The sequence below is a fragment of the Oncorhynchus tshawytscha genome, linkage group LG31 (genome assembly GCF_018296145.1).
Source record: "Oncorhynchus tshawytscha isolate Ot180627B linkage group LG31, Otsh_v2.0, whole genome shotgun sequence".
In the NCBI taxonomy this organism is placed as follows: Eukaryota; Metazoa; Chordata; class Actinopteri; order Salmoniformes; family Salmonidae; genus Oncorhynchus; species Oncorhynchus tshawytscha.
Window position 1 is genome coordinate 24,527,234 of NC_056459.1, and position 18,890 is coordinate 24,546,123.

The window sequence follows — 18,890 nt, forward strand, 5'->3', positions numbered from 1 at the left end:
GATCATTTAGTCACATCTGAGAGAGCAGAGTCCCACTCCTGAGGTAGGTAGTTCAGTCAGCTGAGGTTGGGTGGGTGTAAGCGGAGACAGCTGGGGTGGTTAGGCTTTACTTATTTATCTCCTAGTTAATTGAAGTGTGTGCTTTTTTTAACCCCCCCACACACACACACACACACAGCGGAAATTGCGCTGTTGCTGGGGTAATTTGCCTGATAGTAAATTGTAATGGTGTTAAGTGAATCATCTAATCATAATTTCTTATCTGGATACCAGTTGGAGAAAGTGCAGGTACACACACACACACACACACACACGGAGATGTCTTCCTCTCCTGCTGCATCCATCACAAAACTCAGGGCCGCCTTGGGCCGAACTGTAAAAAGAGACAAACAAAACAGTGTTCCTGGAAGGAGACGTGTCCTTATACTGTTATTTATTCAGGCAAAGTGTTTCTTTGCTTTGTCACTAAGACCAGAACAGGTTTCAGGTACAAGTAAAGGAACAGTCAACTAGACAAGGACATAGAGGGCATTCGGTTTGTCATCGTAGGCTTAGTCTGACTCCACCATAAGATTAAAAATCCCATCACCGTTACTTTCATCTGTGCCCTCTGGAGTGCTGGGATTGTTTGGTAGGTGAAGAGGAAGCTGGTTAGGGATTTGCAACAGGACTTCAATCAACCTTGAAATTAAACTGGACACTGGGCAGCCCAACTCATCACAGCCACTTTTAGAGGTCAGTTGCTCTCTAAGCCCGCCACAGCATCAGCCCTTGTTGATTTATCAACCCCTCCACCCCCTGACTCCATTCTGATTGATTCACCGAAGCCCCTGACTCCATTCTGATTGATTCATCGAGGCCCCTGACTCCACTCTGATTGATTCCATTTTAAAATAATGGAACGGAATGCTCTTTTTTTCTCTCTTTTTTCCATGCTGTCTGTGTTTTGAGCTGCTGGAGGACGTGAGCTCAGCTGTGGCCAATGGCTGAGAGACTGGACTAGTCTTTATGTGGTCATGCTTTTCTTTCCCACTCCCCCTCTCATCATCATGTCTGACCCACATAGCCGGTTGGCATAGCTGTCGCACTGCTACAGCCTGCCCTACCCTGTCTCTTCCCTCCCCCTCTTCCAGCCTCTGGCACTTTGTCTCATCATGTACAGTTGACCAGCATTAATCCAACGGACACACACACCACACCCAGCTATTAGTGTTTCCCTTTACCCTCGTCGCCTGCCCATTCTTCCCGGGGAAGAAGAGAAAGGGAGGGAGATAGTTGTGTAGACTCTCCAGCACTGCAGGCTCAGACAAGCAGGCCAGTATTCACAGCAGAATTCCTGGCATGCCATAGTAACCTGGCGTGTCCCCTTGGAGCCAGACTCCGGCCTCACGTTACACAATGACGTGTGTGTGTGTGTGTGTGTGTGTGTTTTGGTGTTTGAGTGCGGTGGGGAGTTGTTATTCGAGGGATTGGAATAGAGCTCTATTTAGGATACTCTGAGCTCCTGGAGTGACACACACACACACACACACACACACATCGGGCACTCAGGCCTGTCGTCAGACTTGGGGTCACTAATACCCCACACATGACAGACTGGTCTCTGTTCCACTCCATTGGTGTAAACTTCCATGACCATAGAGTGGAGTTTAGTCTGCTGTAATACCCCACACAGTGACATGACAGACCAGGAGCTGTAATACCCCACACAGTGACATGACAGACCAGGAGCTGTAGGCGACTAATGTGATTGAGCCATTCAGATTCATGCAGCGATCTGTCATTAGGCACGTCAACACACAGGATTAATGGGCTGCTACAGAAATAGAATCGACCCGCTATATTTATAATTCTATGTATTCTAACTGTAAGTTAACCTACAGAGTTCCTAGAGCTCTGGCCAGTGCAATCTTTGGGTGCCATTGTCAGTCAACTTGTCGGTTTAGTTGGTTCCTGGGGTAGATTTTGTGTTTTTGTCTGATCCTCTTGCTTCTCCCCTGTACAGTGAGCATGTCTGCAGATTCGTTTGGCGCCGGGGGCAGCGATGCCCAGCAGAGCCTACAGTCCTTCTGGCCCCGCGTCATGGAAGAGATCAGGAACCTCACGGTGGTATGTCACGGCCTCCCTCTGATTGAATGCACACTCGTGCACACACACACACACATACAAAGGCACACACATCGCACCTCACAAGTGGTTTCCACATGACCTGCCCCTAACACCCCTTGGCTCTGTTTCAGAAGGATTTCCGCGTGCAGGAGTTGCCTCTCGCCCGAATCAAGAAAATCATGAAGCTGGACGAAGATGTGAAGGTATGAGGCAGGTCTCCGCCTTCTGTGATTGCTCTATGAAGTCTTCATCAACACCCCACTCAGATAACAATATATAGTATTTTGGAGCTGAGGTGTGGCTACACGGCTGGCTGAAATGAACACCGCATCCATTAGCTCATTGTGTAGGAAACATTTTGACTTGGCACGTTATTTGGAATCTTGAGTCCCACGTCACATTCTATGTTGAAATATACACCCTGATCCCATTAGACCATCATCAGCTTATCACCCTACAGGGCTATTCCTGCTCTGCTCTGAGAGGACCGGCATGGGGAGTTTGGGTCCATATCCGTGTCCAAGTAGGGCTCCTCCCGAGAGAGATAAGCAGTGGCAGCTTAAGTGTGAGGAGGAAGGTCAGCAGATCACTAACATACTGGACATCTAGCAGGAACCCTTCTGATAGCCATGACCCAGAGTGTGACAGAGAGGGGTGTGATGCTAGCCATGACCCAGAGTGTGACAGAGAGGGGTGTGATGCTAGCCATGACCCAGAGTGTGACAGAGAGGGGTATGATGCTAGCCATGACCCAGAGTGTGACAGAGAGGGGTGTGATGCTAGCCATGACCCAGAGTGTGACAGAGAGAGGGGTATGATGCTAGCCATGACCCAGAGTGTGACGTGATGCTAGCCATGACCCAGAGTGTGACAGAGAGGGGTGTGATGCTAGCCATGACCCAGAGTGTGACAGAGAGGGGTATGATGCTAGCCATGACCCAGAGTGTGACAGAGAGGGGTATGATGCTAGCCATGACCCAGAGTGTGACAGAGAGGGGTATGACAGAGAGGGGTATGATGCTAGCCATGACCCAGAGTGTGACAGAGAGGGGTATGATGCTAGCCATGACCCAGAGTGATGAGCCATGACCCAGGTGTGATGATGCTAGCCATGACCCAGAGTGTGACAGAGAGGGGTATGATGCTAGCCATGACCCAGAGTGTGTGACGTGATGCTAGCCATGACCCAGAGTGTGACAGAGAGGGGTATGATGCTAGCCATGACCCAGAGTGTGACGTGATGCTAGCCATGACCCAGAGTGTGACAGAGAGGGGTATGATGCTAGCCATGACCCAGAGTGTGACGTGATGCTAGCCATGACCCAGAGTGTGACAGAGATGACCCAGGGGTGTGATGCTAGCCATGACCCAGAGTGTGACGTGATGCTAGCCATGACCCAGAGTGTGACAGAGAGGGTATGATGCTAGCCATGACCCAGAGTGTGACAGAGAGGGGTATGATGCTAGCCATGACCCAGAGTGTGACAGAGAGGGGTGTGATGCTAGCCATGACCCAGAGTGTGACAGAGAGCCATGACCCAGAGTGTGACGTGATGCTAGCCATGACCCAGAGGACAGAGAGGGATGTGTGATGCTAGCCATGACCCAGAGTGTGACAGAGAGGGGGGGTGTGATGCTAGCCATGACCCAGAGTGTGACAGAGAGGGGTGATGCTAGCCATGACCCAGAGTGTGACAGAGAGGGGGTGATGCTAGCCATGACCCAGAGTGTGACAGAGAGGGGTATGATGCTAGCCATGACCCAGAGTGTGACGTGATGCTAGCCATGACCCAGAGTGTGACAGAGAGGGGTGTGATGCTAGCCATGACCCAGAGTGTGACACCCAGAGTGTGACAGAGGGTATGATGCTAGCCATGACCCAGAGTGTGACGTGATGCTAGCCATGACCCAGAGTGTGACAGAGCCATGGGGTGTGATGCTAGCCATGACCCAGAGTGTGACAGAGAGGAGTGTAGTGATGCTATGCCATGACCCAGAGTGTGACAGCCATGACCCAGAGTGTGACGTGATGCTAGCCATGGGGATGATGCTAGCCATGACCCAGAGTGTGACAGAGAGTGTATGGGCCATGACCCAGATGATGCTAGCCATGACCCAGAGTGTGACGTGATGCTAGCCATGACCCAGAGTGTGACAGAGAGGGGTGTGATGCTAGCCATGACCCAGAGTGTGACAGAGAGGGGTATAGCCATGATGCTAGCCATGACCCAGAGTGTGACGTGATGCTAGCCATGACCCAGAGTGTGACAGAGAGGGGTGTGATGCTAGCCATGACCCAGAGTGTGACAGAGAGGGGTGTGATGCTAGCCATGACCCAGAGTGTGACAGAGTGGGGTATGATGCTAGCCATGACCCAGAGTGTGACAGAGAGGGGTATGATGCTAGCCATGACCCAGAGTGTGACAGAGAGGAGTGTTATACTAGCCATGACCCAGAGTGTGACAGAGAGGGGCGTGATGACTATGATGCTAGCCATGACCCAGAGTGTGACCAGCCATGACCCAGAGTGTGACAGAGAGGGGTGTGATGCTAGCCATGACCCAGAGTGTGACAGAGAGGGGTATGATGCTAGCCATGACCCAGTGAGTGTGACGTGATGCTAGCCATGACCCAGAGTGTGACAGAGAGGGGTATGATGCTAGCCATGACCCAGAGTGTGACAGAGAGTGGTATGATGCTAGCCATGACCCAGAGTGTGACAGAGAGGGGTATGGTGCTAGCCATGACCCAGAGTGACGTGATGCTAGCCGTGACCCAGAGTGTGACAGAGAGGAGTGTTATACTAGCCATGACCCAGAGTGTGACAGAGAGGGGCGTGATGCTAGTCATGACCCAGAGTGTGACAGAGAGGGGGTGATGCTAGCCATGACCCAGAGTGTGACGTGATGCTAGCCATGACCCAGAGTGTGACAGAGAGGGGTATGATGCTAGCCATGACCCAGAGTGTGACAGAGAGGGGTATGATGCTAGCCATGACCCAGAGTGTGACAGAGAGGGATGTGATGCTAGCCATGACCCAGAGAGAGTGACGTGATGCTAGCCATGACCCAGAGTGTGACAGAGAGGAGTGGCCATGTGTGATGCTAGCCATGACCCAGAGTGTGACAGAGAGGGGTATGATGCTAGCCATGACCCAGAGTGTGACAGAGTGGGGTATGGTGCTAGCCATGACCCAGAGTGTGACGTGATGCTAGCTAGCCATGACCCAGAGTGTGACAGTATGATGCTAGCCATGACCCAGAGGGTGTGATGCTAGCCATGACCCAGAGTGTGACAGAGATGACCCAGGGTGTGATGATGCTAGCCATGACCCAGAGTGTGACAGAGCCATGACCCAGAGTGTGACGTGATGCTAGCCATGACCCAGAGTGTGACAGAGAGGAGTGTTATACTAGCCATGACCCAGAGTGTGACAGAGAGGGGTATGATGCCATGACCCAGAGTGTGACCCAGAGGGGTATGATGACAGAGAGGGGTATGATGCTAGCCATGACCCAGAGTGTGACAGAGTGGGGTATGATGCTAGCCATGACCCAGAGAGTGTGACCCAGAGTGTGACAGGAGGAGTGTTATACTAGCCATGACCCAGAGTGTGACAGAGTGGGGTATGGTGCTAGCCATGACCCAGAGTGACGTGATGCTAGCCATGACCCAGAGTGTGACAGAGAGGGGCGTGATGCTAGTCATGACCCAGAGTGTGACAGAGAGGGGGGTGATGCTAGCCATGACCCAGAGTGTGACAGAGAGTGTGTGATGCTAGCCATGACCCAGCAGCTCCTGCAGCCTGCTTCACCGACCACCTCCTGCCCAGGCCAACTTCTAAATGTCACTCTGTGTTGAAAGGTTTTCTAAAGGTTAGGTCTCCCCCTTTAGCAGCAAGGGATACGGGCGGTCTATCTATACTATATTAGTTTTTAACATGTCATCTCAATGTCTCCATAGATGATCAGTGCAGAGGCCCCGGTGCTGTTTGCCAAGGCAGCTCAGATCTTCATCACAGAGCTCACACTGAGGGCTTGGATCCACACTGAAGACAACAAGAGACGCACCCTACAGGTCAGTCACACCCTCCCTAGTCTGTATAGAGGTCACACACACATTCACACAGACAACACATGCAGACTGCTGGCCCAAGTTCACGTGTAAAGACCTCACACATGTAGTCTGCTGGCCCAAGTTCACGTGTAAATACCTCACATAGTGTACTGGTCCCTGTGTGTGTGTGTGTAGAGGCCCCACACGGCCATCCCCTGAGGACCTGCTCTGTTAAATTCCTTCTCTCTCTGTGTCGACTGTGAAAGCAGAGCTCGGCTCCCGTGACCCACTTTTACTTCGAATGCCATTTTGCCTGCTCTCTGATCCCAGAGCCAGGGGAATTACATGGATCCTAGTGTGATGAAAGGGATGGCGAGAGTGGGAAAGAGGGAGAGCCAAAGTGAGAGAATGAGTGAGGGAATGGGCAAGAGAGAAGGAGGAGAGACACAAAGTGAAAGATTGTGAAAGCATGTGTGAGAGAGAAGGGAGAGAGAGACGTTGAAGAGAGAGAAGAGAGTGTTGATCAGAGTGGTTTGGAAAGCCAGGGCCAGTCACCTGGGTGTTAAGGGTCGACCAGACAGTCAGCCACACACTGAAACATTAAACAGAATACCCCACTTCTTTCATCTCCATCTATTCACATACCTGTGTGTGTGGGATACTGCTTTGCACGATATCTTGGCAAATTCTGTCCTTCAACATGGCTTCATAACGGTGGGGCTGAATTACAAAGTCAAATCTCACTCCTATAAATTCAGAGTGAAAACGTCATTCAGTTGAGCTTTGTTAACCTTGAAATAGAATTCCAATTTGGCATGTCAATTACATTTCTACACCACAGATGGTGATATGTGTCTGGCGTATGCTACTAGTCTGTGTGTGTTGTTAATAAGACAGCTCTGCTTTCAATCACACTTGATCTCTCTCTCTCTCTCACACACACTCCGGCTCTCGCCAGAGTTCCATTGTGCTGACAGCACGCCGATTAGGGTCACCATGGTGACACTCATCAATATAGCAACTGTGGATGTGACCCGGTGTTACCAGATATTAATCACAGCACTATAAATAGACTGATGGTGGGGACTTAATATCCAATGGAAAATCACGCACACACACACACTCTAGAAGGGGGAGCCCAGTAGGACAGTGATGCTAAGAATACGTCACAACTCCCGATTGTTGTTCATCTGGTGTTTCTTACAGTGGGCCCATTCCTGCTGTTTTTTACATGGTGAATGTTCAGGCTGGGAATTGCCAGGGACCTCACAATACGATATTGTTACGATGCTTCTCACTCGTTAAAAAGATGTAGGATGAAAATACAGGAAGTTTTGGCGCAGATACAGCCGACTAGTGCTAGCTAACGCTACCTAGGCAAAAACAATATTTTAAAAAATTATAATAATAAAAAATATTATATATATATATATATATATATATATATAATACTTTTTACTGATCAATACTTGGGAGTCAAAGTATCGATATATTGTCCAAAATAATATTACGATATGTAACTGTGTGTGTGTGATTGAAGTAGGCTTTTACAGTTCCACTGTGAGCTAACTCCTTTTAGTATTGTTTACAAAGCTGCAGAATGTTCGGGTATGACCTAGAAGATTATATAAATGGTCTTTTCTTCAATCGTTTTCAAAAAGGCTATATTTGGAGAGAGCAGCAGAAGTAGAAAGCCGGTTTTATATTTAGTCTAGTTTCTGCACATACTGAATGAGGAGCCTAATGTTCACCCTCAACTCTTATCCTGTGTTTCAGAGGAACGACATTGCCATGGCGATAACAAAATTCGACCAGTTTGACTTCCTCATCGACATCGTGCCCCGGGATGAGCTCAAGCCCCCTAAACGACAGGTAGTGTGTGAGAGTCCATCTGCATTTCATTTCAGGACCCCGGCAGGGTGTAGTACCACTCTTGGCAGCCTGGAGGCGCTGTAAACATCCTTGACTGGAAGCTGGTGTTCGGTCAGCGAGGGCTTTCAGTCGGATGTTTGCAGCGTCTGGCTGACCCTTACCTCCAACATCCCTCAACAGTACCAACAGTAACTGATGCCCTCTGCCACATTACAGTTTGATGGTGGTACATGTTTTACACTAGGCAGTGCCTCCCAAGCATTTGGAAGTTGTGACCTACCTAAAATGATGGTATTCTATCAGTAGATCCATAAATCAATATAGTTGCCCTGATCTGTGACCAGGGGTGTAAACATCCTACACTCTCAGCTGTGTCATCATCGAGCTGGGAGAGGGGTGTTTACACTTCTGGTGACGGGCAAATCGGCTACCTCCTACACTACCCCATGGAAGATCAACCAACCAGTAGCTTTTAGGGAACTGTGCTTGTGGTGAGGCCTTGCCGTGGCATTGCTCAAACTGATTTTGGGCTGTATATTAGGATAACTAGGCACAAGGAGGGTACAGACTTGTTAATGGTTGATCATGTTCAATGTGTCACTAAATTAGCTTTCCTTTCACACTTTGATTTAGAACATTCTCAATAATGTATCAAGGCCTTGTTTTTTTATGAATAGAAATTATCCCTTTCAGTCTAGTGTTCTTGTGAAAAATGTTGTTGATCATCACAGTGATAATGGATTTACTAATGCATTTATTTTCTGTTCATATGATTTTTTTATTTCTTATTGTTGAGAAGCTGCTAGTAAGTGTTTAGTTGGACGATGTATACCATGTATATCCCGTACATAAGACTAATAAAACGTGAAAGTAATGGATCCTCTGGGTAGTGTCCCAAATGTCACCCTGTACCCTATAAAGTGCACTTGTTTTGACCAGGGCCTGTAGGGCAGACCCATAGGGCCCTGTTCAGAAGCAGTGCACTACCTAGGTATTATGGTGCCATTTGTGACAGAACCTTCATTCAGAATCACATTACTCATCCATCCAGAGCTTATTAGTTATTTATCGGGCCTCTCGCTTATTGTATTACGCTGGCAAAATAATTAATGGAGATGTAATGGACTGATATGCTTCTCTTTCTGCCCTTCACTCTGTTATCCTCCTCTCTCTCGCTCTCTCTCTGTCTTCCATTCTCCCCCTCTCCCCCTGTCTCTCTCTCTTCCTGTGTGTGTGTACAGGAGGAGGTGCGTCAGTCAGTGGCCCCAGCAGAGCCGGTTCAGTACTACTTCACCCTGGCTCAGCAGCCAGGTCAGGTCCAAGTGCAGGGTCAGCAGCAGGGCCAGCAGCAGGGCCAGCAGGCCACGGGACAACAGACTACCACCATCCAGCCTGGACAGATCATTATCGCACAGCCACAGCAAGGACAGGTACGCTGGAGAATAGACACACACACACTCATACGCGCTGCACACACAACGCACCACACAGACTGCAAATAACCAGTAAGGTACCGACATACAGTATAGGCAAAGGCATATTATAAACTGGGTGGTGACAGCCCTGAATGCTGATTGGCTGACAACCATGGTGTATCAGACCGTATACCACGGGCATGACAAAACATGTATTTTTACTGCTCTAATTATGTTGGTAACCAGTTTATAATAGCAATAAAGGTATGGGCTGTATCCAGGCACTCCACGTTGTCATGCTTAATATACCACACCCCCTTGGGCCTTGTTGCTTAAGTATAACACACCACACAGCCTGGCAGAACACAAGCTCTCCTAACATACCCAGTCAACAACCCTGTGAAGTCCAGTGTGAATGGGGGAATAACGGCAGTAACAGTGGATTTTATTGATATTATCGTTGGCAAGCACAGCCGATCCCCACTTTGGCTTCAACTCTTTCCCACCAGCAGGGATGATTGACCCGTACACACCCAACACACACACACTCCCAGCTATACAAGCAGTGGTCTAGAGCCATTTGATCTGCACACTTCAGTCACTCCCCTCTCCACTGTAGGTCCGTAACACATTAAACGGTAACACACTAGGGCTGCGTCTGGTCAAAAGTAGTGCACTATGTAGGGAATAGAGTGCAGCCCTGGTCAAAAGTACTTCACTATGTAGGGAATAGAGTGCAACCCTGGTCAAAAGTAGTGCACTATGCAGGGAGTAGGGTGCCATTTGAGACACAGTCCTAGTGTGTTACTTTTTAATGTGTTACGGACCTACAGTGGAGAGGGGAGTGACTGAAGTGTGCAGATCAAATGGCTCTGGGCCACTGCTTGTATAGCTGGGAGTCCCTGTGAGACTGCTCTCCACCCCTCTACTGTACTTCTCTCTGAAGAGGAGGAACCCCCACCCCCTCATCCCTAGTTTGTCATCTTCTCTGGTCCCCACCACCCCTGGTCTGTCTTCTTTATCTTTTCTCTTTTTGTTCTCTCTCGCTCTTTTTTTTAATGTATTTTATTTTATGCTGCCTTAAGTTGATTGAGCTGTCGCAGTTCCACAGTCGGACCAGAACTGTTGCTACTGTTAATATCTGCTGCTGTTAATGTTACTGTTAATGTTACTGCTACTACTGTTGCTGCTGCAGTCCACTTAGTCGCAGAGCAGGGAAGGTCACCAAATGACTGGCACCTTAGAATAGATGACTAGTCCAGGGTGCATCACTATTGGGCAACAATCAAGAGGCCAGGGGGTTGGAGGGAGCAGAAGAACAGGGGGATAAAGTGTCATTTTTAAAAGTGAGAGTTATCTGGAGATTGAGAGCGAGGGAGGAGGGTGAAGAGAGGGAGATCTTAAATCGTGTGTGTCTCCAGACTTGACTGCAAAGAGCTTTGTCACTAGTCGTCACTGTCGTACCAGTTCTGTCAAATGCCCTCTCAGGTCACAAAGTCCCTAATGGACTGATCTGTTAGGAAACCAAACCTCCATTTCCTACTGTCGGATACGTCTTTATATTAATATAACATTAATATAACTACCATTTCCTACTGTCGGATACGTCTTTATATTAATATAACTACCATTTCCTACTGTCGGATACATCTTTATATTAATATAACTACCATTTCCTACTGTCGGATACGTCTTTATATTAATACAACTACCATTTCCTACTGTCGGATACGTCTTTATATTAATATAACATTACTATAACTACCATTTCCTACTGTCGGATACATCTTTATATTAATATAACTACCATTTCCTACTGTCGGATACATCTTTATATTAATACAACTACCATTTCCTACTGTCGGATACGTCTTTATATTAATACAACTACCATTTCCTACTGTCGGATACGTCTTTATATTAATACAACTACCATTTCCTACTGTCGGATACGTCTTTATATTAATATAACATTAATATAACTACCATTTCCTACTGTCGGATACATCTTTATATTAATATAACTACCATTTCCTACTGTCGGATACGTCTTTATATTAATATAACTACCATTTCCTACTGTCGGATACGTCTTTATATTAATATAACTACCATTTCCTACTGTCGGATACGTCTTTATATTAATATAACTACCATTTCCTACTGTCGGATACGTCTTTATATTAATATAACTACCATTTCCTACTGTCGGATACGTCTTTATATTAATATAACTACCATTTCCTACGTCTCTTTATATTAATATAACTACCATTTCCTACTGTCGGATACGTCTTTATATTAATATAACTACCATTTCCTACTGTCGGATACGTCTTTATATTAATATAACTACCATTTCCTACTGTCGGATACGTCTTTATATTAATATAACTACCATTTCCTACTGTCGGATACGTCTTTATATTAATGTAACTACCATTTCCTACTGTCGGATACGTCTTTATATTAATGTAACTACCATTTCCTACTGTCGGATACGTCTTTATATTAATGTAACTACCATTTCCTACTGTAGGATACGTCTTTATATTAATGTAACTACCATTTCCTACTGTAGGATACATCTTTATATTCAGTAACTTCACTATACCTGGATTTCACAGCTGCTATTCCTTCGTTAATTCTGCACATCACTTCTGTTCTATGCAGCATTTCATTGTGCTCACATGCTCATTGTTGTGTGTGTGATCTGACGACACCTGTCTACTGTATGTGTGTGTGTTCCTGTGTGCTCTGCATGTGCTCGTAGTCATCTTTGTAAAGCTTCCTCTCTCTCTCCTCCCTCCTCCCTCCCCTCTTCAGGTGCTGCAGGGGGCCACAATGCAACAGTTACAGCAGGTGCAGGTAGCCCAGTCACAGGGCACACCCATCACGGTAAACACCGCTCCTCAGCCGCCCCGTCCCCATCTGATACCCCCTCCCAGCACACCTCAGTGTAGGGTGAAGTTGCCCCTGGACGCTGATCGATTTTGCATTTCTCCCACTAAATGGTTAGCATTGGGGGAGGGAACGCTGATCCTAGATCTGATCCTAGTGGAAATTTCATCCCGGAGGGCACCCCTCCACATTGAATCAGGAAGATTAGGAGGAAGCTTGTGTTTGGCTGCATCACTAGTTCACTGAGTTTACCCCCCCCCAGAGCCCTGCTGTCTCTCAGCAGCAGCCGGCTCATTAAAACTGCCGTTAGATTTTTTTTATTGTTGCATACTAGGGACGTTCATCAGATCCGATCAGCCAATCCTGGAGAGACTGGGTTGCCTGACACAACCATATTATCGTCTATCAGCTTGTGGGATGAGGGGGGGTTTTCAACCCTGCCTTGTCATCGCTCTCTGTGGTCCCACTCTAACTGTAATCTACTTATTAGGCCCAGGTTTTCCAGCCCAATGTCAATCATTACATGGTCACAGTCACCACACTCTCACCAGTTGTTTAAGAATTAACATTCTCCCTCTCCCACCCCCACCACCAGAGTGCTCCAATGACCATGCAGGTTGGGGACCAGCAGGTCCAGATAGTACAGGCGTCGTCCCAGGGCCAGACCCAGACTGTGCAGTCAGGACAGACCATGCAGGTCATGCAGCAGATCCTCACCAACTCCGCCGAGATCCAGCAGATACCAGTAAGAGAGAGGGAAGGAGGGAGGGGGGAGATTCTCTCCTTGAGTGACCTAACTGGAAAGTTGAATCATGTCAAATGTTCTAATGAAATAAATACAACACATTTTCTTAAGTTGGGGATCAATCTTCAAACACACTGTAGAGAGCTGGTTGAACCTTCCTCTCCCCCATTTTGACACTAACTAGCTCAACGATCATAATGACGTTTGTGTTGTGTTTCTATGACCTCCCCTGCCTAAAGTGAGTGTTTGTCTCCCCCGTGTGGTGGTTGTGTGCAGGTGCAGCTGAACACTGGTCAGTTGCAGTACATCCGGCTGGCACAGCCAGTCTCTGGCACACAGGTGGTTCAGGGGCAGATCCAGACGCTGGGTAACACTCAGCAGGTACAGGTACTGAACAAGAACCTTTTCAATGTATAGTATCGCATCATATGTGTGTGGACACTTCATCTCTGTAATGTAGTCTCTGGTCTGGTATCACTATACTAGTTTATACAATAACATTAACGTCGTTAAGGTAGTAACCGATACAAATATTATACGATTGTGTATTTCTATATTGTTTCATGAATCGACTTCTATATTGTCCATTGCCTTCAGTTGCATTTGAACAGAGGTGTAGGTTTTCATAGTGGCTGTGAGAACTACTGTGTGAATGACTGACTCCTCTCTCTCTGGTTTGTTCTCAGATTACACAAACGGAGCAAGGCCAGCAACAATTCAACCAGTTTACCGACGGACAGGTAAGATGAACATCTCCCACTCCTGTCACACACATGCACACACCCTCCTCTCTCTCACCCTTTCCCTCTGTGTCCTTACAGCAGTTGTATCAGATTCAGCAGGTGACGATGCCGGCGGGTCAGGACCTGAGCCAGCCAATGTTCATCCAGTCCACCAACCAGACGGCCGACGGACAGGTCACTACGCAGGTCAGCGGAGACTGAGGCTCCGGAAGCATCCGCCTGACCACCAGACCACCCAACCATTGATCCCACCACCTGTTACCATCCATAAGGGCAACTGGCTCAAACAGCCAAGGGACCTCCTAGGATATGTCCCAAATGGCACCCTATTACCTACACACTATATAGGGAATAGGGTGCAATTTGGGATGTGCCCTCACGCTCATTCAATACATATGACATGATAATTACAAGGGACTCTCTGACAACAACAGTTCTTTATTCAGTATACTGGGTCAGATACCAAAGGGACTGCCCGACAACTCTCCCTCATTCCCATGTCATATCATCTCTCTCTGCCTCCGTTAGTTCCTCCTGGCACCCACACTCACCTGATACGTTCCCCAGAAAGGCCTCACCTAATGCCCATTCACGAGAGCCACACACAGGGTATCCAAATGCTGAATCCTCCAGGACCCAACTTTCCTCCTTTTTAGTGACCAACTCTCTGTTCTTCCTCAGTGTCTGTCAACCCTTGCTGTATAATCTGTATGTCTTCTGTCTCTCTGTGAAGTACACCGTATAGGGGTGTCTTATGTTCTGTCTGCATCCCAAATGGCACTGTTCCCTATATAATGTACTCTTTTTGACCACGGTCTATATGGCCCTGATCAAAAGTAGTTCACTATATAGGGAATAGTGCAATTTGGGATGAATCCTATGGAAGGCTTGGTCCTTGTTTGGTCTACAAGAGAACATGAATCATGCCCTTTTTGTTGTAATGTCTTAATGTGTAGACTTTAAAAGAAAAAACTATAAAGCCATACTCTAAGCTCGCGCACAATAATTCATTGTAAATTGTATGAAAGACTCACACCAGCCGTGATGGATCAATTCATAGTTTGTTGTTAGTTTCTCTTCGTTTTGTTCACATTGACGAGACATGCCATCAATGAAAGGGCTTCTAACTGTATGATGGAGTTTGTATTTAGTATGTATATGACCCTTGTGCGTGTGTGTCCGTCCAATATGGTGCAGTATCTCTTTCCCATGGCCCAGTGATCATACTCACCTCTTCAGTGGCCCTCTTCCATCTCTCTTTCCTCTTCCTTCCCCCTCCATCTCTTCATGAATCACCACACTGATCACTATCATTCTTAGAGCAGGGAGTGGTTAGGCCTTTCTCTGCCTTATATGCAGTCTCTCCCCTATCCAGAGAGGTTTTTGGTTCTCCTTCCTTGCTCGTAGAGAAAGACTTCACTGGAGCAAGGACCCCTTTTTATAGTCTTTTCTTAATACCGGTTGTAACTTGTCAAGGTTTCTTTTGAGATGACCATCCCTCCCTTTTCCTTCCCTTTCTTATTTAGTAATGACCATTATCATAGCTGTTCTTCTTATTGTTGTTTTGCATGTAGTTTAAACTGCCAGCATGATATGCAATGGATAGGTACACATTTTATTCTTGTTCTTTTTTTGTAAAGCAAACTTTGGGTTTGTGAGAAAAAGAAAAAAAAACTAAATAAAAAAACAATACATGCAATCTTTTCAACAGAAAAGTTAACAGTTTTTCGCCCAACAGTTTTTGTTGCAAATGTGCATTTGTGTTTGAGGTGATTGAAATCTATTCATAGCCTATTGGTAACTACCACATAGTACAACATAAACCACGTTTCCATCCACAGGTTTTAATGTGAGCAATACCATACAAACAAAAATCAAGACAGCTGTGATGGAAAAGGCGTTTCGGTACAATTTTATGAATGCAGACAGAATGTATTAGTTTAACATGATGGGATCTTTTTGTGTCGGTAAAATTCGTTATGCGACAAATGGCGGTGGAAACGCCTTTATGCACAAATATTGATAAAATAACTATCATAACGAAGTCAACTTGAAATGTTGGGTGGTCTCCCACTAAGACTCAGGAAACGATGTGGTTTATTAGGCTACAGATGAAATAATTACGCCTTATGTCCACCAGATGGAACATGCGTTCCGGCCGAAGTCATTCATTGTCAATTGAGCAGGCCGCAACACTACATTGGGGATGCCGCACTAGGCCGCGGTGAGTTCGGTGTACCGTGTGCATTACATTTTTAATGCTTTCTGTTCGGTGGTACAAACGGAAGTACACACAGACTCAAACTACCTAGTTGCAAAGCACATGTATGTCAAATACCTCAAATGCGAGCAAAACATACGGAAAAACAAAACATGTATTTTGTTGGTATCTGGCGTTATGCTCTTCACAGGGTGGTGAAAGTGCACAGTGATGAGTTTGATGCGCCTTTCCAATACATTTCGAGGGTCATTTTCTGGTGACATGATGATCGATGGTTGACAGCAGTTGGAAAAATACAACTATTCTTGCTCTGTAGAGTCTAAAATGCAATGGAAACTCATTGAACATTCGATTTTTATTTTGTACATGAAAACTAAAGCGAAAAAGTACATTGGGGCTGCAGGGTAGCCTAGTGGTTAGAGCGGTGGACTTGTAACCGGAAGGTTGCAAGTTCAAACACCCGAGCTGACAAGGTACTAATCTGTCGTTCTGCCCCTAAACAGGCAGTTAACCCACTGTTCCTAGGCCGTCATTGAAAATAGGAGTTTGTTCTGATGACTTGCCTAGTTAAATAAAGGTAAAATAAAAGTAAATTGTTTGCCCTACGTCTTCACGCACTGATTTAGTTTCTGCAACAATTCCGTTTCGTGTAAACGCCACGGGTGGAAAAATGCGCATATTTTCTAAATGCTGATTTTAGAATATTTGCATGAAAATCAGTCTTTATTTTGATGGAAACCTAGCTATAGTTATCCTTTAGTGAAGTAATTTATCAGTCGGTATAGGTTCGACTTGATGGTGAAAAATGATGTACAAGTTGTTGAGTAGGAATTTCTTGACAAATATCACTTCAAGATATGGGTCTATGCACTCTACAACTGTCTGAATAAAAACGATCACTCTATGGCCTCCAACATCGACTGACAAACTATCCTGAAACCCACAATGGAAATGGAAATCAGAGCGCCCACGAAACACCCGGAGGCGGGAGCTTGAAGCAGATGCCAAAAATCCAGCATGTGATGGTACGAGATTGAGAGATCAGCCCAGAAGAGTGCGATGGAGAAGGGTCGTAGATGGCCTATGCGCCCTGGTGACGTACCTAAGAACGTAAGCACTATATGGCCACAAGGGGGCGACTGTAGGTTAATTTATCCATACAATGTTCACCCCTAGAGGACTACACTTCCAACAGCAGAGCAATGTACGTACTGTAGGCCCTACTGTTTTTTTCTTCTCACTTCTCTACTTCTGGAAAGGGCTGTTCGTTGTGAAAGGGAAAGCGGGTAACAATGGAATCACGAGGTAGTTGGTTGGAGACGGCTCAGCACTTTGGAGATCAGACATCATTCCTTATCCGACCTAAATCTTAAAAGGAAAATCGGTAATTAGGCTGGGACAGAAATATAGCGAGAGTGATGCCTCACCTACCTCGAGGAATTGGTCACATAAACCGCAATTTGTCAACAACAATTAATGTTTAAATATCTCATATTTCCCAATAAGAATGATTTATTATTACTTGGGCAATGTCTATAATGTATGAGTAGGGCCAGGAGTTATTCCTGTCTGCAAGACTGACCTTGGAATAACTCCTGGTTCTACTTATTGCTAACCTCCCCATCTGGCCCAGTGAGTCTAACATCTACCTAATGAGAAGATTAGCCCTACCTTTAGCTTTGAGTGCTGTCCACATTTAAAACCCTTCTGTCTGATAATAGTGCTAGGTCTTTGGTTGGGTCAGTCAGGGTTTAAGTGCTGGAAACCGTTTGTGTTATGTAACAGGTAAACAGTGATGCTATTCCGGTCCATAAGCCTACTGGTAGATTGGGACCCATTCCCGTTCTAATCGACTTAAATCACTGAACAATAACTGCATTAGTGAATAGACTCATGCTCGCCTCTGTCTAATAAGGGGCAATGAGGATTGGGTGAAATTTATGTAGCTTTAGTGGAGCGTGAATAGGATTGTCCAAAGGCCCCCACCGCTTAGATCAAGGTAACTTTGGAGAGATGAATTATGACCGACTGCTCTGGCTCCACGTTGGGGTAGGTCCCAAGTGGCACTCTATTCCGTATATAGTGCGCTACTTTTGACCAGAGCCCTTTGGGAATAGGGAGCCATTTGGGACGCACCTTGTGATGCGGCCACCACACCAGCTTGTCCCAACAAGTTAACCACATCAGACCTTATTAAGACGAGTTGACTTTGAGTTAGATAGACCAGAATCCATCTTGACCATGTGTTTGATGATCTTTATCTTTGAGGTGTGGGAGATTTTGTCATTCTGTGGTTATTCAGGCATCACAGTTACAAGGCAGAAGGTCAGGGGTCAATCCATGATTAACTAACCAGTGTGATTCATTCTGCATGTAGCAGACATTGTGTCTAGTATGGACACAATGTACATACATGATGTACATCAATTGAATAATGTGATAACAGGGAGATTGTATTTAAGTGCCTTAACTGTTTTTTGAAGACTACATGGCCTGTTTCCACCTGGACAAAGCTGCAGGGCTCTGGTCAAATCAGGAGCAAAAAGACACGATGCAAGTAACTATCTTGTCTCTTTACAATAAAGAAAAAGAAAATGTTGCTAATCTAGTCTTAATAACAAAGGAAGTAAAATAAGGTTGTTGGGAGTCCAGAGGCAGAGTTTGAGCTGTGACGGTCACACACACACACACACCGCTAGCTCATGTGTTGTTTGGCCTGACAGGAACGTCTGTGGACCGGGGCAGATATGCTAGGGGAGCGGAGGGCTGCCTGGGGACCGGGGCAGGGGGCAGCAGCAGCAAGGTTGAAAAGCTATTTCCCCGGGTAA

At 46.3% G+C, this 18,890-nt stretch overlaps 1 protein-coding gene across 15 annotated transcripts in view; it reads left to right on the forward strand.

Moving 5' to 3' along the window:
- Nucleotides 1–15,561, forward strand: part of nfyc (nuclear transcription factor Y, gamma) — a 44,742-nt gene extending 29,181 nt beyond the window's left edge. For 6 of the 15 annotated variants that reach the window (XM_042309864.1, XM_042309871.1, XM_042309869.1 and 3 more), the window contains 10 exons: nt 2,006–2,109; nt 2,241–2,312; nt 6,073–6,186; nt 7,942–8,037; nt 9,279–9,467; nt 12,279–12,350; nt 12,949–13,098; nt 13,375–13,485; nt 13,785–13,838; nt 13,920–15,561. In XM_042309864.1, the coding sequence (XP_042165798.1) occupies nt 2,006–2,109; nt 2,241–2,312; nt 6,073–6,186; nt 7,942–8,037; nt 9,279–9,467; nt 12,279–12,350; nt 12,949–13,098; nt 13,375–13,485; nt 13,785–13,838; nt 13,920–14,042 (1,085 nt within the window). In that variant the 3' untranslated portion in view covers nt 14,043–15,561. The remainder of the gene's footprint in view (nt 1–2,005; nt 2,110–2,240; nt 2,313–6,072; nt 6,187–7,941; nt 8,038–9,278; nt 9,468–12,278; nt 12,351–12,948; nt 13,099–13,374; nt 13,486–13,784; nt 13,839–13,919) is intronic. The other 9 variants (XM_042309866.1, XM_042309875.1, XM_042309874.1 and 6 more) reach the window with 5 other exon arrangements.
- The last annotated feature ends 3,329 nt before the right edge of the window (nt 15,562–18,890 follow it).